A 25,759-nucleotide genomic window follows, 5' to 3' on the forward strand; every position below is an offset into this window, starting at 1 on the left:
AGAACTGCCTTCTCTTTTCTGCTGCTTACACACTCCCTGCCGTACATCTCCTTCCAGCTCACACTGCTTTGACTTCATCCCACCTTTTTCTTGCTAGCCATCATTTGCCCTCTCTTTTACCCCACAGTTGATGTAGCTTATCCTAGCCTGCATGGCTTTACCACATTTCCTAGTCAGTGTCACCTAAGCCACCTGTGTCCCATTGCCTGCTCTTTCCCTTCTGTTCCTTCCTGCGTATTGAGATCTACTCCATCCTTTGTTGTCTTGCCTGCTACATTCAAGTTCCTCAGCCTCCTCTCAACAGAAGAAACATATCCCCAAAACCAGAAGGCCTATCACTTGAAAGAGCGTCATGATCTCTCTACTTTGGGGAATGCATGCAGGATATCTCCAAGCCTGTTTAATCTGATTGTTCAAGTTCTTGCTACGGTTGGAAGGCAGGCTAGCCATTTGTCAGTAGCTGAAGTGCATTTATTAATATATCTCAAGGCACACCCTGAGTATGGCATGACTATACAACTGGATGCCAGTCTTTCCTTGTCTCTGTGACAAATGGACTAGTCATGCGTATATGGATAGCAAGTGAACAAGAAACAGAAGCACCATGATTAATAACACAGGCAAATGCTTCTGCTTGTATGTTAACCAGTTCAGTATGTTGGAGATGAGGTGGATGTGTTGGAAAGCATGGAAGTTCCTAGACAAGTATTTGTGTAATAGGAATATCTCCATCTGCCATGCAGTGGACGTATCTTATTATGAAGGCTTATTGCATACTTTTTTGTGTCAGCACCCACTCTTGGTTGAGCACTTTCCAGACACTTAAGAATGATGATTTCTCCTCCAGGCATTTAACAATTTGCAGAGTCGCAAATACTGTGTAGGTGGAGGAAGAGGAATGATAACCAACAATTTTCACTCATTGTACGTGGAAGTTAGTTCACACTGCGTTGTGTGGTGGACGTAGATCTTTGATGCCAGAATAGATACTTCATTCCCTGGACAAAAAGAAAAACACCAAACTAACTGGATGAGAATCTAACTAACAAATGGATACAGTGATACGGCTCAGGAACAGAGACAACAGAGCCTGAGAAAAGAGAAAAAAATAGAAAGGGTCAGAGTTTGAAAGTGGAGACAAGAAGCTTAAATCTGATATCAACAAAATCAAGGAATAAGAATTACAAAATCAAACCAAAAGACAAGAAAAACAGCAGTATTTTTAATGTTTAAAGGAGACTTCATGTGACACGTTATGACCTAGATGTTAGTATCACTGCTGCAGTTGGCAAGGCAGTTAATATACCATCATTGTTTATTCTCTAATTGTTTCCTGTACTGGAAAGATGCCATTAGCTGTTAGGGAGGTTCCTCCTTCTCTGTGTGGCTATGTTCTGTCTGCTTAGCCTAGCATCTACTGGGTTTAGAATTTTATGCCAAACATTTCACATGGGAAAAAAGCTAAATTAAACCAAGAAAATTACAGTTGTATAGTGGAACGATCCCCATCAGTCCTGCTTATATCAAAAAAGCTTATGTTAAACAAGACATAAATCATGTTAATGAGTTGTGTGGTCAGTTATGATCACATTTTCAATCAGATGTTTAAGTAGATTTTATGCTATAAAACAGTGGGCTAAGTTAATCTTAAATAATTCTCCTCTCAGTCATTTAAAAATGGTATGTTTTCTGAAATATTCCTCATTCTATGAAGTTCAGCATTTTTTTTTTTTTAATGTATGTGTATCTCTTCTGAATTCCCTACAGTTTATTTAGATCTGACTTGGAATGTTGACTATTCAGAATAATATTCCTAGTATTCCTAGAACTACATTATTCCTGCCTGAGGACACAAGGCTTCTTTGAATGCAGCCTTAAACATCATTAAACTATTTTCTAAACTATTATATATTGGACTGCTGTCAGATTTGCAGTCTCTCTTCCCCTTTACTATCTTGTTCATTCTTGTTTTTCAGCTTTCTCCCTCAGATTGTTTTCCCACTAAATGTGCTAACTGCCATTTTTCCTATTTGAGTCTTGTGATACTGATGAGTCAAAGTCTCAGCCTAAGTAAAGCAGAACAACTGTTCTGAAAGTAGTAGTCTGTGCTGATTTATACCAGCTGAAATTTTGTCCCCATGTTTCTGATTCTGTCACTATTATTAGAATTATGGTAACACCCAGATGTATTAAGTATCTTTCCAATACAATGATATGGCCCAATTCTTGCCCCAGAGAGCTCCCAGTAACAAAAGAGAGACAAAGGAGAAGGCACCAAGTCAACTTATTTTAGTGTATTTTAGTCTCGTTCTGAAGAATTTAGCAAGGAAGACATGCTTCGGGACAGTCTGTGCATACCATGAATTTGCTCCTCCTCTTTAAATTTGTTGATGGCCCCAAGATGCTCCTCTTACTGCAGTTTAATGCTATGGCAGTTAATAGTACATTTTGAGCCTGTTCGTATTGCCTCTTTGTGAATTTTTCAACTGAACTGATCATTGCATCCAAACTGATTTAACTGAATGCATTAATATGTGTTCAAAAGAATCTCCACTAAACAATTTACATGACTCCAAAGGTCTTACAAGCCTTTTAATTCTCTGTATTTTTGCAACGTCATCTGAAATGTAGTTGCTTTTCTAAAAGGGGTGGATTTTGTTTTGTTGGGTTTGCTTTTTTTAAAAAAAAACTTAAATCCTCATCATTGTTTATTGCTTATAAACATCTCAGTTTCCAGTACTAGTGATTTGGAACTAGCTGCACGGATCTTTATGCAGTACATGTGTGTGTGCATCTGTCTGTCATTTCTGATACACTGCTGAGTCTCTCATTATTTTCAGACTTGCTGATCCAGTTTAAACTGAATGACTATTGGATAGAAATCTCAAATCTATGTTTCATAAATTTAATGAAAATAAAGAGCTATGTATCTGGAAAGGGGATTCAACTACTATTCCTATTAAAGCAAACGCTGCCACATGAGGCCATTCCTAATTAGACAGCAGAAAATCAACGCAAGAATGCCCCAAACCCATGAAGGGAGGCATAATTTGGGTCATGCTTTATATTAGATACTGTACGATTCAGCCCCAAGACAGATTCACAGGAAATGAGCTTCATTACCTCCTCTGGTCACAGAACGAACATGTTTTTGCTTGCAACATTTGTTCCGTTACTGTGCTAGGGATGGGTGTTAGATACAGGGATGGTAAGTGCCAGGAACATTCTTTCTGTTTTTGAAGATCATTAATATATCTGCTTTTCTTCAAAGTACTACAGTACCTCCCTGCTTTCAATCATGAGCAGCCCGAGCTCAGCTGCTACTGGCTAATGCTCTTAGATGTGCATCGTCCTTACTGACAAGCTGTACATGTTGAGATTTTCTAATTAAAAACTACTATTTTTGTACAGATAACACTTTGTGTATGATGTTCATGTGTAGGTGTGAAAGCAAGGAGAGGTGTGATCTAATGAGGCAAATATGGGATTGGGAGTCAGGATCTTCTCTGAGTGCTCAACCTAGCTTTTCATGTTGCTTCAGTCTGTGACTTAGGGAAAATCACTTTCTCTGTTAGTGCTAACATTCTTTGTGTGCAAGACAGGGTTAATGCTGTCCTACCTCCCCAGAGAATTATGCAAGAGAATTAACTCACTAATGCTTTACATAATTTTTAGCTAAAAACTCTCATAGTGTTCTAAGTATTTTTCAGATTTGTAGCCCTAAGAACTTGTCAAGGAAGCAAGTGTCTCCTCAACATCAAGTTAAATCTGCCAGCCTGTGACTTGTGGTTCAAAGTTTCTTACTTGCAGCAGCAATAGCAGGGTGCTACCTGTTTCAGGACTGCCTCTGTCAGGGTTTGTCTAGGCTTCTGCTCTCCCTAGACCCTGAGCCTTCAGAATCCTGAGTGATGAGGTCTGTCTCTTACTTTTTGGATGTGCTGAAATCTCTTCCCAACCCTTCCTTTGTGTGGTCAGGCTCTGCTTTCCCCAGCTGCTCTCTTTATTTGCACAGTAGCTTCTCCTGGTTTCCTGTCCTGTCCCCATGGAGTTCACAGCAGGGCAGTATGCTTTGTAGCTGAATCCAGAAGCCATGGTCTGTGTCAACTTCCAGTCTACCCATCCTTGCCTGGAAAGCAGCCAGAATCTCAGCACAGCATGGAGACAAAAGCCTTTTTGGAAGTCTGTCACCCCCAAGAAAAACATCCATGACCTTTCTTTAGGTGGGTCTCAGCTCAGCTTTTGCTGATCAGACTTTGTTAGAGCATCCATGCTTGCTGCTGCTTCAGCGTTATGGACCTCCTTGCCAATAATGCATGTTAACACAGGGAAGGAGTTAAGACTGTATGCTTTGTGGACTCCAGGTGTTAGTGATTTTAATAACAAGAAAAAGAACTTACAGGAAACGTGCATAATATCAAACAGAGCACAATGAAATGTCACCCCTGAATAAGAAGGGGGTGCAGTGACTTGAGGGTCTCCATCCCAACCCTATGATGAGTCAGACTCTAAGATGCAAGAGACTAAACCAAGTTCCATTTTAGTTTGTTTTGCTGGGGGGACTGTTTTGTGGGGTGTGACTGCTATTTTCCAGACTTCTGCACTTGTACCAGCTACTTATTCAAAATCTGAAAGCTGCGATCAAGGTAGAGCTTCAGGGAAAGGAGAGGTTAAGAAGGATTGGGAGCTTGAGGGCATCTTGTCAGTGAGCTCTAGTTAGGAAACAGGCCTGTTTTGGCTCCTGCACTTCCTTTTCTCCCTAGAGCTCTGCCTGTCAGAAACGCCTTCCCACACACCACTGTGCTGCCATTTGCCAGAGAATTGCGGGGGAGAGGGGCTTTTCCTGTGTGTGTGCTGAGACTCAGCCAGCCCTCAGACTGTGGTTTTCTCTGGAGCCTGGAGCCTGCTCGCTGTGGCTTTGTGTGTTTTTCACCAGAGAAGAAACGGAGGACAAACGCAGTGAAGGGCACTGCTCCCAGGGTCATGCTGAGGTGACTGGCTCAGCTGTTCCCCTCAGCTCCTATCACTGACCTCTTAGCTGCCAAGCTACACGGTTATGGTATTGCCTCTTTGCCCTGGGAATCTGACTGACTTTGAGGAAAGACAAGGCAGAACTCCCAGCAGGTTGCTCCTTTCTGAAAAGAGCTGAGCAGTTTGCAGAACTCCCATAGGGAACCATTCCCCACCCCCTGCTTTGCCAGTCCACTGCTCAGTTCTCCGGTGTCTCATAACTTGCCGATTCTTTTGTTCCCTGTGACAAATCTCCAACATGCTTACTCTCCCACCTGCTATAGGAATAGAAATATTTTCTGTTCCCTAGTATTACTGGGGATTTCCTTTTTGTCAGCTGCTGACCTAAAGTCCCTTTTTTAGAGGAGGTACCCTAGAGCCTTTCTGTTATTCCAAGCACCTACAGGGTTAGACTGAAGAATGGGCATTGTAATGTCTTCCCCATAACCTTTTTATTTCCTAGAATTGTGTATCAATCCCACCTCCCACACAAAGAATAATTTAGCAAGATAAAGGCAGAAAGTCAGTCAACTGGGGTTGCCTTCACCAGGCAGATATTATCCCTCACAGAAATGTCACCCACCTCCATCAGCACTCTCAGCAATATTCAGAGAGGTAATCATAAATTACTATGGTATTTATGTTTTGTTTTTGTTTTGTTTTTTTTTTTAACCAGGCTCTCTTTGCTGACTACTCGCAATCCAGCACCAGCCATATATCTATGCCAGCTGGCTCTGATGCCCACAAGACATCAAATGCCACTTCTAGTATCCAGAAGGCAGCCAGTTTGCACAAAGTGATGCCATCCCAGAGTACGCCTTCTCAGCTGGTTCCAAAGCCTCCAGCAAACCACCGGCAGGCAGTGGTCAGAAAAGCTGCAGCCCAGAGGATTTCCAGGTAAGTTTTATCTCTTCCCATCCACAACAGGGAGTTGGCACTGGTTCCCCTGAGAAATAATATCAGAGAAGAACCTGTCTACATGCGACTCTGACATAGATCTTTTTGGCTATGCTGTGCAAGATAAATCTCAGAATAACTTGAGCTGTGTGTACTGAAATAGGTGGGTACTATGGTGCAGTTTCATATTTCACAATGGTAAGGTAGGTAAGACTGTAACATCATACAAACATAAGCACACAGGAACTGCCAGAATGAATCAGCAAAGTATCTGAACCAGGGTGGGATTCAGTTACCTAAATACAGGTTGTTAGTGACATTTTAGATGCCGAGGGCTATTCCACCTGACCTCCAGCTGTTGCTCCAGATGAGTACAAGTCTTCTGTAGATCTTGTGTTGTATCTCCCAGTTCCATGCAGATGTCTCAAATAACTGGAGAGTACCAAGTATGGTACTAGACATCTATGTTTAGGCACTTGAGTCACTCCCTCCATGTTTAATCTTTGATGGGGGCTAGAATCTGGTGGGTCAGAAGAGGCTGCCAAAAAGAAAAGTAAAATAAAATATCCTTAACAAGCTAATCTGCCCTTGAGCTAAGTTTCCCCATAAATTTAACACACAATGATTGACTTATGCCTTCAAGCACAAGTGTTTATTTCATTTAAAGTGTTTATATTGTGCCTAATGTAACGATAGCTTTCCTCATTATCTGTAGAAATCGTTCTTTTAACTTTTACTAAGCTTTTAGTTATATAGTGCTTGCCATTCTAAGGTAGATGGATTTGGGATGTGTTATCTTTAAAAACAAAAAAAAATACACCATGAAACATTTAAGTTTCCTTCCTTTCCATTTCTTGCCGTGTCTTCCCTTTTGTGCATTATGAGAGAATGTAAGCAAGACTTCTGGGTTTTCTTCTTATCCTTTACCATTCTTGGTAGCTTCCTCAGCTCTCTCTTTGTCTCCTCTTAAATGACAGAACTGCTTTAGACTAAATCCTTCATCAGGTTTTTCCTCATATGTCCTCAGACTTGTTTCATCCCTGAATACTGAAGGGCAAAATTGCATTCATAACTTCCTCCCTTATACTTCCTCTACAGCTAGAAGAGTTGTAAAGCTTTCAGAGCAGGTTCCTGTGAGGTTTCCTGATTATGTGTTCCCTTCCTGTTTGAAGAGAGAAGTTTTAGTAAAAGATTACTGATGGAAGACACCTTATGAAGATGCTAGGGCACTGTCAGTGTGTGTGTGGATCAAATCTGGAGCTACAAGGCATATTTAAGGAGCTTGAACAGAATTGCTTTGGGGAAGCTTGTGTATTTCCTGCCTGTAATCTTGCTATCTTAAGAGATAGCACACTGAATTAATCCCCTAAAACTATTTAAAAATAAAACAAGATGTTAGTAGACTTTGTCAGCTCAGCAAATGCAGATGTGAGCATCAGGTCTGGCAGATATATGCTGATGGGTTTGCTATCTGATTTCTTTTATGTTGGGTAGCTCATGTTAGTACAGGTGACAGGCGATGTCAGTGGGTTTCTCTGCCAGGCAGCAGGGATGTGTATTTGAAGATGCCGGTGTGCTGTGCTCACTTCTTGGCAGAGGAAATGTTTATCCTTGTGAGATGGAATTGCAGCTCCTTGGACAGACTTTACTTTGCTGCATTTTTGTGGTTTCTGCTCTGTGACAGGCAGGAGTGTGGGAAAACGGAAAAGTTCAGCACCAAAAATGCACAGAAGGGGGAAAAAAAGCAAAAGATTCCTTCAGAATTTCAGAATACTAATCCAAGTATTGAAGGCTGCAAGGAGCCACTCCAGAAATACTTTCCAAGTTGCCTTTCAGTCTCCAGCACGAGGCTCCAAACCCATTCTTGCCATTCATGGGATCTTGCAGTAACATTTTTTCACTTACATGGAAAACAGCAGTGCCTAGCTATATTTCCAGCATACTGAGAGCTGATCATTTAAAAACTGCTATGTCTCAGTCTAATTTAATCCATTCATTGTTGTCAGGAAAAGACCAGAGATACATTGACAGAGGAGAGTGAATGGAGAGAACCTCTGTGTCAAAGGAATATAGATTAGAGAAGAAAAAGATGTCTTGCATGCTCCAGGCTGTTCTTTACAGTCCCTGGTTATTCTGTACAAAGTATTCTCGGACACTGTGTAGTCTGCTTTCAAAAAACTACAGTGGCAAAAACCCCACCATGTGATATAGAAGACTATTTAAGAATCTAGACAACCTTATTATCAGAAAGTTTCTCCTGATGTGCAATCTGAATTTTTCCTTTGTTTCATCCTGTTGTACCTTGTTCCTGTTTCGTGAACCACCCTAAACACTTTCCCTTGCAAATACTTTCCATCTTTTGAATATCCTTCTACTTCTTGGAGTTTCCTAATGTTGCTTAGACTTGTTGAGGTTTTGTTAACCTCAGATAGTAGTTTGAACTGCCAAGTCCTTGATTGTCTTGAATTTACTGTATTTTCTGGAGTTTGTCATAGTGCTTGTGTTGTGGCACCCAGAATTGTACTTTTCCAGTGTGGGACTGCCATATTATTAGGTTATGACATGGCAAATATCCCTCTCCATAAAATCTAATCTAATGTTGTCTTTTTGGCTGCTTCATTTCTCTGTCAGGTCATTTTTGATTTGCTGCCCATTCTCACCCCCTAATACTTGTTGGCTGTTTTCCTGATGTCTTCCTCAAAGAAGATATCAGTGCTATATCTTATTTCCACAAGACTCACTGAAACTAATCCCATTCTGTTAAAGCTCTCATGTCTCTTTCTTTCATATATTTCAGTAAGTCAGACCTTATTTATCTGTCTACTCTCGCACCACCTGGCTTGTTTAACATCTTAATAAAGATCATATTTTTAAAGTTGTTTGTAGAATTTCTCCAGAGACTGGACTGTGAAGACAAACTAAAGTCAACTTTGTCTCTTTGACCTATCTCTTCCTTGCATGCATTATCAGTTCTCTCCCAGCTAGCACACGTGGCTTCCAGAAGAGGATGAAAAGAAGTAGAAAACTCAACCACAAACAGAATGAGATGCTAAAGATGAACATTACTGACTAATTCAAAAACTATCTACTAACTTGGACACTTCCCTGGTTAAAACATAAAGGAAAAAAGTAATGGAACAGCCAGACAATTCAGTCTTCTCTTTTCAGTTCCTGGCCTCTCTTGTTTTCTCAGTCTCTCAACTTGTGAAAGGTGGTAGGTTGACTTTATAATTGATTGTGTCCAAAGCAGACTCCTTGCTTAAGCTAACAGACTGGAAAACTGGGGCCCGTATTAAGGTGTGGAAAAGACTAACTGGGAGAAATGGTTTAATATGTAGCTCTATGCTGAAATGTAGCCCCCTAAAATGATCTCACGGGGCTCCATACTTTTGATGAAATGTGCTCATATCAGAAGTAGGAAGATAGTTTTTGAACAGCTGACACAAGCTCTTCTTTCTTTCCAAGGGTCAGACTGGGTCCTTTCCGCTGCTTGTGTTGCCACTACTATTGGCAGGTCTGTGAACCATGAAGAGACCTGCTGATAGCAACATTTTGAGACCGAGATTACGGATATAGTATTTGTAAGCCATGGAATGAAGCAGATGTCCCTGGAAGCAGCATTTGGTGTATTGATTCTTCATGTTACAGATGACAGCATGCAAAGTAGAAAAAAATATTAGCTCAACTGTCAGAACCCAGAGTAAACTGGTACGGGTGGCAGACAGAAAATCTTTCTGATTTAGGAATGACTAAGTCACAATAAATACACATTTCTTCACTGTTATTCTTGTAGTAACTTTCAGAAACCTGCTCTCTAACTATGACAGCATCAAGCAGAACAAGGTCTTGGAACAACCTATGAATAGAACTATCAGTCAAAGAAAAGATCTCAGAAAAATTCAGCTGTCGATGTTAGACCACTGTATATAAAGAGAGGAAATGCCAGGTAGAGAAAAGGAGCATATAGTTCAAGATGTTATCAGGGGGAGAGAGAGCCCAAGAAGGTCACTGAGTTTACCAGCAATAGACTGGAACATCACAAACTACTGGGCATGTTGATCAGCATGGCATAATTTCTTGTACTGAACTTCTCTGTAAATGTCATTCCCAACAACTCTATTCAGGAAGCCTTTCAAAACAAGTATTCCCTTCAAGTCCCAACACCACAGCACAAAACCTTTCTACCTTGTTCTTCTTTTGTGTATTTGCATTGTATGACGCCAGCAGCAGAAGAGCCAAAGTTCTGCTCTGATGTAACTAGTACAGAAGTAGGGTAGAGGTGATGCATTTCTCCAGGGTTCAAGAAATCCATCCCATGGTGGGGTGGAGTCCTGACTACAATTGGATATGGCAGTAGCCAGCTGTTCTAGGAAAGGCTGGCCAAGCCTGGCAAATGTGCCAAAAGCAGAATGATGGCCACAGAGTGAGCCCTGTAAAACACTGTGGTTCTGGTTTGTATCCTGTCTTGCCCACGTGTGCTTATTCATAGGCATGCATGAAGTGTCTTAAGTGAGCCGGGTACATCACACATACAGAGTGCCTACTGAAAAGAGGAGAGGCAGCAGGAGAGCAAACATGTAACTGTTACTGGAACCTCTTGTCACTTTTTTGCTACTGCTGTACTGCGGCACACTTGTCTTTCTAGCTCCTGAGCATCTGGGGTAACCAGGCTGCCTGACCCTTAGACATTTTTGGGAGCAAAAGCAGTGCATCTGAGAGACATGCCTTGATTTAACACCCTGACACAGCTGGGCTCACTAGACCTGTAGCTCTTAGCCCTTGGCTAGCCTCAGATCATACACACAGATACACATGTGGAGGTACCCTGTCCAAGAGCAACAAAGAGGAACAAGCCTCCCTGGCTCTGGGTCTTCACATCTGTTGCTGTCCTCATGTCAAACCTGGGCTTTTTGTGATGTAGATTTGTTAGTGTCAGTTCTGTTGTCGTGTCGTTCCCCCCCCCGCCCCCCACCATTAGATGTGTTCATAGCATCCCAGGAAATAGGTTGTTAAAAGAAAGGTGTTCAAAATTTAGTCAAGAAAGTATTTCTTTGTCACCTGTGGAACAAGAGCATCCTCCAAATTTGCAGTCTAAGGCTGGGCATCTTAGGGCTGGTTTAATGCCTAAATGAAGAAAGTCAATATCAGTTTCAAGGAGCGGTTAGCTGTATAAGAGATAGAAAAGGGCAATGACAGATATTTAAATGGAGAGAAACAGTGTTTTTGTTAGTATTGAAGAAGAAGAAATGGAGAACATAACAATGGATTGCATTGGAGAAGCGGAAGCAAAAACAACACAGACATTAGGAGCAGAAAACTGAGAAAGGCAGCAGGGTTTCAGCCAACCCAAGGAGGAAGAAAGTGAAAAGGGATTATCATCTCAGATTAAGCAGTGAATATGTTCTGGCACTGGAGCTTCCATCAGGACAGTAGAGAGAACTTGGAGGGGTGAGCTTAGCGTGGTGGGAGATCAATGACACGGAAGCAGATCTGAGAATGAGCTGTGTAGAGGTGACAGTTGAAACTGCAAGAATCAAGGTACACTGTAGGCAGGTAGAAAAGAAGAAGTGCAAGTCTGTAGAGAGAAAGAGATTCTCTAAACATAAACCACACTTTAAGGTAGAAGTGTGACTGTTCCCTGTTTTGTTTTTTTTGTTGTTGTTTTTGTACTTGCTGGCATTCCTGATGACATTTTCAGCCACTAGTCTTGTATTCTACTTATGGAAGGGTTATCTGAATTTGTCTGTCAGTTGTGCTGTGTTAACAAAGTGGCCAAGCCAATTATGAACATAGAATCTCTATGTAAGAAGCATAAAGATCCATCTGGATTCTCAGCTTCCAGAAGAACCATGCAGTATTAGCAGCAAAAGAAACCATAAGTACAGATCCAAAATTCTCTCCAAGAGACAATAAGCATAGGAACAGGCACCTCATTTGAGAATAGCATTTCAAATTATGGCTGACTGAAGTAAGGGGTTGTGTTTTGCAAATGTCGTATCTACATCACTCTCCCTTCCTGTATGAACTCCAATTTATTTCACTAAAATCCAGCTGAGATGAAATACAGGAGTCCCTCACTGGCCTTTTAGCTTCGAAATCTGAAAGTGAAAGGTTTCAGACAAAACTACAGAAACTGCACATGTGTGCCTGGATCTGTTAGTTTTCGGGGCATCAGATGGGGACTGGAGATTACAGTGTTCTTCTGGGGAAGAGCTCACAGTAACTGTGTGACACTGCAGAGCTGAATGAGTGAAGGAGAAGGACTCTGGCATAGAGACAGGAGTGTACACGCAGAAGTCTGGAGTGATCAGAATAGAGTTGGGCAGGAAGGAAGAACGGCAAGGAGGGATAAAGGAGGAAAGGGCAAACCAGAAATAGATGGATCGATTGTGTAGATTTTAAGGACAGAACAGATCGTTGCAGCTGTATAGCTTGACCTTGCCTTGTGAGTAGACCCATTTTTTTATGTAGGAGGCCATGGTCACAGTTTGGTAATGAATCTTTATAACCGTTAAAGGAAGTGCAGTTGTACTCCACAGAATATAGTTTTGCTGTAACTCAAATGCTGAGATAAATGCAGGAGGATTTGCATAAAATATCTGCTTGAGAACTGGCACTGGACTACTGGAGATTAAATGCATCCTGTGGGTATCAGTTTCCAAGACAAGTGAGAAATCTTGCCTAAATGAGGTGTCTCTGTTGAGACAAGATGCAAGGACTTAATTTTTGAATGTAGCATGTTTTTGCCAGTGTATGCATTTCTGTTCAAAGGTTGATTAATCGTTTTACTTCAAATCACTGGAATAAAGTGACCACAGCATTACTAGCTGAGTTGTGCTTTGGTGGTCCAATATGATTTACTATCTCCTTTATTGACCAGAATCAGCTTCCAAGGCATGTGGGACAGTTAAGTATTTTAGATACATCGAAGTCTTGCCTGAGTGTTCATCTGTCTTGCTCTGCCTTTTTGGAGTCGGTTGCTGTCACTGTCTTTTTCATACCATGTTCAGGCACAGCTTCATAGCTACAATTCCAGTGAGATTATGTAAACTAGAAGAATTCTCAGGTTTTTTGTTTGTGATTTTTACTTTTCCTTGGTATATCCCTTCTTATCTCTGTCTAATTTGATGCTTTTACCTGTTAGGGTGACCTCCACTGAAAGGCAACTGAACGGATTCCAGAACAACCTTCACAGTGCTGCATCCTGTGAGCCAGGGACAAGTGCTACAGGTGAGTGCCAGTGCTGACAACCAGGAAAGTGGGGGTGGACATGCTGGGATGCTTTCATCTTTCTCAAGAACTGGCAAGGAAAAAACTTTCTCAGCAAGAAGAAGAAACACAGCTGGCTGCCTACCCTGCATGTAGTGGTTCCTAGGTAACAGTCTGCAGGGAATTTATTCCTCCTGGGATTAAAAAGACTAAACAGAATGGAGCAAAGGCTGAGTTTCATAGAGTTGGAAGAGGAAGATCCCTAAAAATGTGGCTGGGAAAAAAAACTTGGCTAAAATGGCTCCTCTTTGCTTTAGGCTTTGGCTCAAAGATGCTCTGTTGTTTAAGCTTGGTCTGTAATAAAGGGCCAGGACATTCTTTACATTTTTCTTCGGTCTTGCAGAAAAGCCCCTTGGTTCAGAAAGACATAGTTGAGACTTGTGAATCAGCTGCATAATGAAGTCAATCAGTAGAGGTGAAAATTCCCAAAGGAAAATCACTGAGACTTATAGAATCAAATCTTCATCATTCCCTAGTGGCTAATTAATTAAAACAGGTTTATCTGTTGTTAAGGTCTCAGTAAATGAGGACACAATCCATTTTTCATTGATGCAGACCTATTAGCAGGTAGAATGTAGTCTTGATGAACCCATATTACCATGGCCCACAGTAATTTGTGATGGTGCAGTAATGGAATATATGGGTAAATTATGGTCTAGAATGCTTTAAAAAGTTATGTTTCTGACCTTTTGTTTTGCTGTGAAAACCCTGAAAACATGACTTGAGTATCGCTAATGCAGTAATCTCTGTGTTTTCATAGGCTGAAAGAAAAGTTTGCATAGGGATGAACTACCCAATTAATCTTTATTTAGCTCTGAAACCTAAAGATGATATCTCCATTATTAATGTCAGTGATTTTATTGCTGATCCTCTAGCACAAAGATTCAGCTAATGCACTTACTGTGCAGTTCCAAACTCCCTCCAATGCTTTACCACCTGCCAAAAACTCCAGTTACCCTACCAGAAATTGTATAGGGTAAATAGCTGTGGTCAATAAAAAAGACCCTATAGCACATCGGAATGTGTCAGTGTAGGAATGGAATATAATGGGATTATCAAAATAAATAAAATTAAGTCACTACTATGGTATATGATAATTGAGGCAGAAGTTCTAGTCTACTGTATAATTCAAGTTGAGTTTTTAGTACAGTATGTAAAGCAAAGTTACACACAAATCTACAGGTAAATGTAAAAATGGAGTTCTCAATATATTGACCAAACTGGTTTGCTGAATGGACTTACATGAAGGTGTTTGTGTGCTGAATTCTGCCTTCTTTTTCACAGTTTTAAGAGCACTCTCACAGTTGCCACCCTGTAATTTTAACCTCTGCAAGAGATTCTCTCCATCTCCTCTGTGTACTGGTGTTATACATGCATCTGTGGTAACTGTAGATAGCATTTTTCTATCCTTTCCCATTTCTGTGAATATTTATGCAGAGCATGCGCGAGGATTGTTGATCATATTAATGACAGAAAGCAACAGCCAGAGCTGCAGGAAGAACATAGGCTAGATGACAACTACAAAGTTCAGGGTAGTCACCCTCTCTGGGAATACCTGTCATCCAGTGAGAACTGAGAACTTCAGCTTATGTTTCCTTCTGTAGGACTAGGCTAGCTTCACTGTACTAAACTTACCCTCTCTGAAGCTGAAACAAAGGGTTTAGCCTGCCATTTAGCTAAGAGTGTGAGAGCTTAGATAGAACCCTAGTTTGGCTAGGGGTAGACTAGCAGAACCATGGTGGGTGGGTCACCCAAAGCTTCCTTGTCACTAGAAGAGGTATATAGCTCCAAGAACAGTGCTAAATATTGCGGTGATTCAACTAACTAGAGCAAAATGTTTGTTCTTGGAAACTGGAGAATGATATTTTCTTCAGCTTTGCACCAAGCCACTGGTATGCGTCAGAGGCTGCTGTGCCCAGTCTGTGTGTCTCGGACTACTCTGGTCCTTCCTGCAGGAACAGCTGTTTTTCTTTTTCACTCTCTCCATTGATTGCTTACACTAGGGCCCCGATTTCCCTCATCAGCAGCTTATTTGGGGTTACTGTTTCACATGTATTTAGTATCCTAGATACCAACTAGAGGGGCTGGAGACATAGGTCATAAAGCAGATTACAGAATAAACTGCAAGCATTTAAAGATAGAAGGCTGTGAAAAGTTGCAGAGATAAAAGAGGAACTAGTCAGAACCTTTATATAAACACACACACAAATGTTCAAGAATGTCTTGAGAAGTTTGAATAGGCCTTCTCCTCTAATAGCCTATCTAAGGATAGCTATGGGGCTCTGCATAGGGCAGCATAAAGGTGTCACAAATCATCTAACCAAAAGGAAGGATGATGCTCGAAGGAAGAGAGAGTCAGGCAGTATGGAAACTTTTAACCAGATTGTCCAGAAAACAGTTCACTGGTGGTTAGTGTTGCAACTGTAGGAGAATACCAGTTGTAGATACTGTTGTGCAGTGGTTTCAAGCTCTTGAGGACAGAACCCTTGTGACAAAATAAAAGGAAGAAAAAAAAGTCAGCATTTCTGCAAAGTAGCTCAGGATTCTGGAACAAGCCACCACTACAATGAAAGTGTAGCAGCCTCTCAACCCTATGGCCTCATTCTCATTTTATGGAGAGGCAGAAGTTGCGTGTGAGCTGTGTGCCACTGGCGTAATGAGAGAGAAGGCAGAGATTCTCATGAGTATCTACAGAAAGGCAGCTAAATCTGCAAGCTATCATTTGGGGGTTATTTGTAGTGTCTGAATAGAGTTTCCTATCAAAGTTCCTGAAAGTTTAACAGGGTTTGTTCTATTAAAGAAATACTAAGAATTACTACCTCTAGGGAGCATTCAAAATGCTTCTGACCTGATTTTTCACTGAAATTGAACACCAGCTGCTAGTGGGTTGTTAGTCATTCTGGACATACAGCCATTATCACATTGCTTTTTTAATTCTGTTTTACCTTGAGGGTCCCTCAGCATTACACTGATTGTTTCCTGCTTCATGGAATTTAGCAATTCAATTAGTATTAGTGAAATAGAGTGATTGTGAACTAAGAAATCAATTCTCTTTTCCAAGTCGTCTTCAGAATATAGCTTGCTGAGTAACAGCTAAGCTAGGTAGTATGGTGGGTTGTTCAGTTCCAGGCTGTCTTTTTTGAGGCTGTGTTTGATATCGTCAGTTCAGATGATGAAGGAAGGAACCTACAGGCTGGTCATTTTTTTTTTTCCTGTATATATTAAGTGTATGGAGACATAGGTGTATATATTTTACTGTATATATTGGGTGTATGGAGACATTTTGCCATATTTTGCTGGTTTATTTTCTGTTCCTCTTTAGTGGCATTAGGTGAATAGTGCATGAATTCTTTTTCTCAAGAAAGTGAAGTTCTAGGTAAAAAAGGTGTCATTTTTCCACCAGAATTTAGCTTTTGAACAACTGGCAAGAAACATCAAGGAAGTTCTGTAGCTACATGGAAGACCTCATAGTTAGAAATGTATTATATTTATTATTCTTCCTTTTTGAAAATGCTAATACAAAGCAGGTTTTAGGGAGAATAGAGGATGAAGGGCACTTTATGAAAATATAACAGCATAGTCCCAGGCAGCTTCTCTGTTCCTGAGCTGGACTCTTGTCTGCAAGAGCCTGGAGACAGGAACAATCTGAAAGTGTATAGTTAACTCCTCAGTGCAGTTGTGGAGTGGATGCACAAGGTGATGACCCCAGCTGATTTTATTTGATTTGGTTTGATTTGTAAAGGTAACAGCAACTATGATCTTGAGAGTTTGTGAAATCCTTCTTTTAAAGCTTCAGAAGACAGAACGCCTCTGGGATTCTGTTTTGCTATGGCAAAAATATAATGTGCTAATGACTTATATAATTACAAACAAATATGAATCATGATTAAAACTGGGCAAGGCTGATGCCTGGCTCCAGACTTGACAGGACTTTTACCTTTTCATATTCAGACTGATTAGCAGTGATGCAGTTTTATTGTGCTAATGTTTGTATTACTAGTGTCCACATGGCTTTTCCACTATGTATGCTGGGAGAAGAAATAAGCATTAGAGTTACTGATTATGGGAGGTAAAAGTTAGTAATATGCTGTCTGAGTTTGACAGCAGTGAAGACCGCTAATGCATGCAAAGTCTCAGATCTCTGCCTAGTCTGGTTTAAAGCATGAGTCCAAAGCCAATTTATTTGTATTCTAGTTCTCTTGAGAATACTTCATACAGAAGGTGAATGTCGAAACTCAATCTGAAGCTAGGGAGGAAACTCCTTGAGCTAGGTGGTATAGACCTGATTTTATTCCCTGTGATTCCCAGGTCTGTGTCTGAGCTTAGTTGCAGGATGATGCACAGTTGTCTGTTTACTTTGGACATTCACCTGGCCCCTGTATCTGCATGAATGCCAAGTCCTGAAGGTATGCAACTCTTTGAAATAAAGTGTATCATCATCTGTAAGGGCTTAAAACTGGATCCTGAACTGCCAAGAGACCAGTTGAAGAATATAGGGATTAATAAACTGGTTTGGATCTAATCCATGTAGAAGGCGGGCTGCTGTTCTTAGTTTTCTAGTGATTTCCTTCTTTAGGCTAGGGTGGAGAGCAGTGTCTGAACGGCATCCAAGTAAGATGAATGTGCAAGCAGTGTGGTCCGGTATAGAGCAATGAATGGAGCCTGCTTGCAAACTAGTGATAGTAAGGAGCACTTTTGCACTTACTCTTCTCTGCATCTAGCACACTACAGGTTTTTTTCAGTTTACAGGAAACCTACAGGTAGACTGTGTATTTCTGAAGTTTTCTATATCCAAGATTATTGTATGGTCCTTCATAAGAAGGTCATGTGTGTCTTGTTACTGGAGACCTGAAATTAAGAGTTAACGTTGGAGGTGCTAAGCTGTGACTGGCTGTTGTCTACCCACTGCTTGAATTAACATTACTCCTGAAATACAGCCTCTTTTATATAAGCTTAAGGAAACAAGAGATTCTTTAGCAGGTATGCAAAAGTACAAGCTTCAAAATTGTCCTGCACCAGCAAAAGAAAAAAAAAAAAGGGCAAGTTAAACACAACAGGCATTTAAACAAAATGCATACAATGACTTTGTATTGTTTGCCAGATCTAAACAAAGAAAATGCCTGGGATTTGGAGATTCTTTTATCAGCCAGTGTCCCTCAACTCTCTTGGAGCGTAAAGGGTGGGGATGGGATGGAATACGCACTATTGCCACTGTGCATGGCCTGTGTCAGACTCCCAGCCATTTGCTATAGTAGGGTGGAATTCCCAGCTGCCCAGCCTTGTCCAGGCTTCGTCAGCTTCTGCCAGGCTCCCCTGCAGCCTCAGAAGGCAGTAGATTGTTGAACACCAATGTATTTATTTTTGTGTTGTTACCACATTCCCAAGAGGAACGTTGGCTATGATTTCAGCTGGTCTCACCACACTGTCCAAATCCTTCATCAGGAGCAGCTGGGAAAAGAAATCACTCAGGTTTCTGCACAGCACATTGCTGGTACTCCTCCTCCCTCCCACTAATCCTTTTAATTCCAGTCTTCATTTGCCACCCTCCTGGTTCTCTCTTGTTGCTGTGACTGACTGCACAAGTGGTCTTGACTTTGAAAGAGGTGACCTTCAAATGGGAACCTCAAGTAACCTCTACCTCAGGTTACTTTGGCTACTCAGGCACAAGATATCTTACGACATAAAAAAGCAATTTTTGATGTCACCTCATTACTTATCCTAGTCCAGGAATGAAGTAATGATAAGCTCTTCCACATAATTCCTTCCAGAACCACCTTGTGGCTGAGAAGCTCTGGGTGGGTGACTGAAAGGGAACAGCAGTGTGATATCCAGCACCTTGCATCAAACTTTTCCAGTGCAGCCTCTCACCCCACATACAGCCTTTGTCAATAGCAGTAATAACATTCTGCTAGCATCTCTCTCTATTGCCGTCTCCATGCAGAGAAAGCGTTATTGACAAATGGAATTGGTCTGGTTTATCATATTTTGGAAAGCAGTGGAGCTTGAGGTAAATCCTACTGTTGTGCCTCCTTTTTTGGGAGGGCAAAGAATCAGTTACAATGGAGGATATTTGGTTTCACATTTGTTCTTAGAATTATCTTCCTAAAGCCATTGTTCTTTCATGCATCATGAAAACATCCTGGATCTTCTCTTTCTCTCTCCCCTGCTGACTTCCACAGTTTCATAAAGAGGGCAAACAGGAAGGGGGAAAAGATAATTTCACTCCCTGCTATAGCTGTTGCATCTGTCCCAGGTCAGATAATGACAGACAAGCCTGTAGTACCAGAAGGGAAAGGAGAAGGGTAAAGAAAGACCTTCTCCTTACTTCATTCCTTGGTACTGTTTGAAGGAGCAGGGAACCATTACCTTATGACTAGCAATGAGCAAATATTGATATCTCTAACCAATACCTTTAAAATAGATACAAAGTATCAACAGGGCATGACTATGTTCAAGTTTATCCAGTTATCAGAAAACTGCGTGTAAGTCTCATTAAATCCCAGCAGAGTGTAAAGCTCTGCCAAAAGCAGCCTTCCAGGCCCTTCTCAAGTGACATTAAGAAGATAATGTCCAACTTGGCCATCGCCTCTCAGCTAGAGCTGAAGGTCAGTGTTCATTTCTAATGATCAGAAATGACATTTATTCCTTAACTTGTGAGAGCAGCCTGCCTCTCACACCATTAGTCAACCTTTTGCCTTTCTTTTATGAAAGGAAGGAGCTTTTTCCTGTTACTACTGGTCTCATGCCACTGAAAGGACATTCCAAGTCTCGGGACCACTGGGAAAGCAGGAGAAAAAGGAAAGGGGACAGTCTCTAGAAATTGGCTTCCCCATTTTAAGAACTAGAACCCAGCTTGAATTTTAGGAGCCTTCACTTCTGACAGACTCAAAGAAAACTCCAAAGCAGGATAAGTAATGACTTCAGGCAGTTGGCATTTTTGCTTGACTGGAGGCTGAGCATTGTTTGTTCTCAGTAGTTAGGTGATGGCGAACTGCCTGTATTTCCTTGCTGTGTTGGAAATGTCATTCAAGATCAGGTGTGCAAAGACTGGGGAGAGGTTATATAATATCTTGGCTACTTCTGTCTCACATCTGGCCCTTTGGCATTAAACTACCTATAGAGAGGATGACTTTGCCCATCCAAATTGGATTTTGTTTTAATCTGGCATTATTTTATTGAGACTAAAAATAGAAGCCAAAATGTGTGTGAATAGGGTAAAAGGAGTGTCTGAAGTTATGAAATGAAATGTGGGGAAGAGCCAGAGAAGAGAGAGCCACAACAAACCAGGGAGTAGGGAGCTGAATAAGAGAAATCAGAATGAAAGCTGTCAAGTACAGAAAAGCATTAGCAGTCAGAGTGAGGAGCCCACCCAGTGTCTTCTCTGTAACATGGGGAGCAGGAAGGCCCATGCTGGCTTCTACTGCTATTTCTCCACTTGTTAATGAGGCTGCTCACTGCTCTCTTCATGCAGGAAGACTTCACTCACGAACAGTTGTGTGTACTCTTTGTGTCACACCCCTGCCACCCCCTCCCCCAAATTTTCATTCCTTGGAACTGCTGCTTTCCCTTGCCTGCCTGGTCCAGCAAGCCAACTTGAAATTGTGCCTACAAGATGGGGGAGGGAAGGCTGGCCTTCTGTTGTCAGCTGTCCTGGCTTGCTAGTGTCAGTCATCTATGGATATAAATAAATCCCTTCTATTTATTACCTTTCTTAGTTGCGCTATATATTATCAAGAGAATGCTCTTTCTAATCCTAGAATCACTCTAGGATTAGAAATTCCCTCTGCTCTGGGATAAAAAAATCTGAATTTCTAGGATTATCAGAGCTTTTCAGGCAGAAAGGAAGTTCCTGTTTTCAACACTAGATTCAGGAGGCCAACATGCTGCTCAGTTCTGCCACAGACTTGCTGTGGGTATGGTGAAACAGCGCAAACTAGCTCTAAAAAATGTTAGCATGGGTCCCTGACCCAGTACTGTCATCTAGCCCAGTGCTCTGCTCTGTCTCATTCCTGCAGCCTGGAAGCAGAGTAGATAAGGTGCTAGTGTCTGACCAAGGCTGTGTACATCTGTGCTGGGGAAGTCTATATGGCACTGAATTTTAATGTGCAGGTATCCCGTAAATGACTTTACATAACTCCTGTGATTTGCTTGTGACTCAGAATCATATCCATAAAATGGAGATAATCCTTTTCTTCCCCTATGTAACTGTTGTAATTACAAAAGTGTTAACGTTTTTGAGGTGCAGTCATGGATGACATAATAGTATGTGGACAGACATACAGGCAGATACTCTAATACCTCCTGGCAGGCAGAGAGTAAAGGAGATTCATTCTGTTGTATGTGGTGATTCACTGCAATGACTCTTACCACTAGGGAGAATTAACCTTTAATGTTGGCTGCTGTCAGGAATGAGGGTTTTTTATGTCCCTCCTACTCAACCGGAAGGAGGTGGAATGCTCACCAGTAGCTTTGAAATTACAAAAGTTCATAGCATTATATACGTTAATATTTATTAAATGATTGAATTGGTCATGAGCTGCGCTCAGGGTAGCAACCTATATATTTACTTGTAGACATAGGAATGCCCATCTCAGTGTTGATTCCTCAAGGTAGCCATACAAGAGGAACTCACACAAAGTGATTTTAGTTCAGTTTGTGAGAAAAGACAAACTGTACTGTGCATTTCTGTAGGAAAAGGAAGGCTCAAAAGTCTCTTCAAAACAGGAAGATGAGGTTGAAGTTGGCTGCCTTTCTCATGTGCCTTTGTTTCCTTAATTTCAGCATATTGCCAAGGGATAGGTTTCTGGACTGGTATCCTATGTTAATACACATGGTTGACAGTTGGTTCCTAATTCAGGTTCCAAACTTTCTGTGCAGTGACATAGCTGGCAATCCTGCTTTCTAGATGTCTTTCCAGATCCTCTGTGCTGTGTGATGTTTGGCTCTACACTGGCCTTTCAAGGAGAGTGTATTTTTTAAAATATAGCAATATTTTTAAATAACCAGCTCTCCACGAATGTCACTCATGTTTAGGAGCAAGCTGATGTGCTAAATACACAGGACAAGCTTTACCTACTAGATTAGCTGTAAAGTGCAAACTGTCCAAAATAAACTTGGTACATTTCTAAAAGTGTTTCAGATTTTTCTTTTTGAAGGACTGTCTAAGGATTTTTAAGTAAAAGAAGTGAAGATGACATTGACTTTTTCCCATAACATGCCTAAGTAGGAAAATGTTGCAGTATGTAGAATCAAAATCTATCTCTATAATAATGGGAAGAAATAATTTTTTCTTTATCCCCATTTTGTTTATTTTAACGATCAACCTTTTCACACCCCCATCTCTTCTGCACCAAGGTCCTCAGCATCTCTTGGAGTGGGGAAGCAGACTCCCATGCAAGCGAATGAGTAAGACAAAAGAAAGAGACAAAGCATACTGATATGGGAGAAGGATTTAGAGCTACTGGAGTAGCATATCAAGAGATGAGTCAGATGAGTCAGAGGCAAAGGGTGAAGAAGGTATTCTGGGGCTTGAGAGGAATACCAAGAGTACTTTTTCACACAGTAGCTTATTAAGTTAGGTTTGTCATACTGATCTGTGATCTCATCTGTTACTTTAGAGAGAGGTTGTGTGATAGGGAGATCCAGATTTCTGGTGATGGCTGAGATTTGCAGAGCAGTGCAGCAGTTCTTCCCACAAAACAGTCCCCCATGATTACTCAAAATCTTTGCTTTGTGTTTTTTCCAGCCTCTGCTCGCAGAGAAGGACTAACACTGAACACCAGGTGAGGAATCCCAAGTGTTGCTTCAGGTATAGGGCAAAGGGAAAAGCAGCAGTGACTTCATATCACCACACTCCCGTTATACCCAGGAAAGAGGGAAGAGGAGGCCCTGGTGAGAGGACAACCCACTGAGGAGAGTACCTGTGGAAGCCAGTGATACGTCTGCAAGCTGAGGTGAATGATTGCCTCTGAGAGCTTCTGCTGCTGAGTCTTGGGGTCCCTTCCTCCCACTTCTTCCTGATCACTAACTGTGAGATCTTTCTATAAGACAAGAGGTCCTCCAGCTGTCTGTATTGTTCTTCCTAAGGTCTAAGTTTGAACATAAAGTCTCATTTGCTCAGCCATTTCAGTCTGTCCTAGTCTGGTAACAGCCAAGATTCTCTGCTGTCATCACATGGCAACCATCAGCAGAGAAAAATATGAGAACATACAACTGCAGACATCTGTGTTGGTTGCCATCTTGAATTTCGGCACAGATCCATAGAAATGATTGGTTTGAATAAAGTAATTTCATTTGTTTGTTTTGGTTGTAATTTCAGTTATTAATTCACACCCCCAAAATATTTGCTGTCATTCCACTGGACAGGATTTTAAGTCTGTCTTTATGTTTAACTGTTGGATGCTTATGTTCTGTGTGGCTTATTTTTGTATTTTGATTTCTGTTTGTTTAGGCTTTATAAACTTTTTAAATTGGCTGATGTTTTCAGACCCAAGCCTGAACCCTAAGGCCAGGTGGCTGCTATCAGTTGCAGTAGTGGCTTGGTGAAGCACTCCAGTTAAAATTTGCCTAATGCTATGAAAATTAATTTGCTTGTGTTAGAAAACAACATCAGCAGCTGGAAAATGTATTGGAGAGAAGATCCACCCATACTTAAAATGAACAGGAAGCAGCTTCAGCTCTAGCTCTTTGTTGGTGCCAGGTTAAAGGAAAACTCAGTACTTTGCAACTTCTGCCTTGTCAAACAGCAAGTGGTATGATTGTAATTCTCAAAGTACAAAATCTTCTGTTGTTTGTATCAGAGCCCTCAGAGATTGGATTCTAACAGCCTGTTTGATCTGTTTTCCTGTTTCACAGCTCCCCTGTCATTTCTAGCCTGTATAGTCAGTGTTAAGAGATCATTCTCATGTGTTGGCAAGTAGATAATGATCAACCCAAATGGCTGACAGAAGAAAGTGTCGGAGGGGGAATGTGTTTTCTGTTGAAATGATTGTGTTCATGTTCACTCTTGGATTGTGCTTATTTTCTGTCATTCAAGACCGGATAAATTGTGAGAAGATGAAATAATTATGTTCATACCCCATTAGTTTCACTATTGCTTGCTCCAGGCATGAATTCATAGGACAGAACATGCATTTTTCTATTTCTGTTCCACGCATGCATATGTCAGACATTGAATACTTTGTTTGTCCAAAATGCAGTTCTCTGATGTAGCTGTTCCCTTTCTTACTTCATTGACTTACCTTTCATTTCCCAGTCATGATCCAGTTCACTTTCTCTGCATTTTTTCAGCTTTGTTCAAGTATCTCCACAGCATTTGTCTGCTGTCTGTGCCGCCACTACATATCATCAGTGACCAAGAGATTTGTAAAATCTTGTGAAGTTACTTTCAGATCATGTCCCTTCTGTCTGTAATCATTGAATTCCACCCATGGATCTCCGAGACAGATGTTTCTACTGGTGCATCAGGTTGTCAGCTCATGGTTAGTGAAAATTTAGTTGCAGAAGTTGTTACTTCAAACTTCTGCACATCCTCAGCAGCTGTGGGCTTCAAGACCTGTGTCTATCTTCTCATAGCCTACTCTGCTACATGTGGTATTGGCTATAGCCTCCAACTCTGTTCCAGAACTGTCGGAGGGACTATTTCCATATAAGATTTAGCTTCAGTAAATAATGGATTCCATTCCTTTCTTCCTCCCAGGGGATCTGAGTTATCCTTATTCCACTGGGTTTCATGTGCAGGATCAAGTAGCTATTGGATATACATCCTTGTGGAACTCTCATCTCTGTTTTTGTTCTCTAGTTTCTTTGTTCAGGTTGTCACAGCCACCACTGAAAACTAGAGAGAGGTTTGGAGGATAGATTTAAATGCAGAGTTAGCCCAGGAAAGGTGATAGTCTTCAGAGGATCATTGGCAGAAATAGCATTCTTACATCTTTGTCTGGCAAATTACCAATTAGTGCTGGCCTATTATGAACATTAATTGTTGTTAATTGTTTTGTCAGCTTTGCCAGCCTCTCAGCCACTCATTTTGGGATAATGATTTGTACTCGGTTAATAGCCAGCATATTTTCTGAACTTCTTTGCATTGCATGTTAGATGTAGCCGACACCACATCTTAACTGTGATGACTTAGTAGCAGTGTATCAGACATCTTGTCTCTGAGATTTGTGAAGTATTCAGAGAAATGCACATTGCAGTCTAAGAAAGACCCTTATTTTGAAGGGATGAATTTTGTCAGCTTCAGGAGCGGTGAAGTCTTGCATCCTTTTTCCCTGGAAAATTTTTCTTCTGCTTTCAGCAAATAAAAAAAAATCCCCAGAGATATCAAGACTGGTCCTTTACCTCAAGCCAAACACCTAGACCTTGAACTCCTGTTCAGCCTCAGGGTATGTTAAGGCAGCCAGAGCATCAAAGGAAATAGCAGTATTCCTTTGCTTCGGGCATCTGCTGATCCCAGCTCTGAGCACTGAACCCAGCTCTTACCTTGGGAGCATGTGCGATAAAAAATCAGGAACCAACTCTGCAATTCCAGCTGCTTGTTTTCTTTCCATCTCGCTGTACTCCTCAGCTTGGAGTCCATGCATGT

At 41.2% G+C, this 25,759-nt stretch overlaps 1 protein-coding gene across 2 annotated transcripts in view; it reads left to right on the forward strand.

Moving 5' to 3' along the window:
- The window catches only part of TTLL5 (tubulin tyrosine ligase like 5), a 149,972-nt gene extending 126,584 nt beyond the window's left edge, over positions 1-23,388 (forward strand). The window contains exons 32-35 of one of the 2 annotated variants that reach the window (XM_068398795.1): positions 5,684-5,904; positions 13,049-13,134; positions 22,919-22,955; positions 23,042-23,388. In XM_068398795.1, coding sequence (XP_068254896.1) covers positions 5,684-5,904; positions 13,049-13,134; positions 22,919-22,955; positions 23,042-23,084 — 387 coding nt within the window. In that variant the 3' untranslated portion in view covers positions 23,085-23,388. Of the gene's footprint in view, positions 1-5,683; positions 5,905-13,048; positions 13,135-22,918 lie in introns of both variants that reach the window. The other variant, XM_068398796.1, reaches the window with a different exon arrangement.
- Positions 23,389-25,759: the final 2,371 nt, after the last annotated feature.

Source organism: Nyctibius grandis, chromosome 4, assembly GCF_013368605.1.
Source record: "Nyctibius grandis isolate bNycGra1 chromosome 4, bNycGra1.pri, whole genome shotgun sequence".
In the NCBI taxonomy this organism is placed as follows: Eukaryota; Metazoa; Chordata; class Aves; order Nyctibiiformes; family Nyctibiidae; genus Nyctibius; species Nyctibius grandis.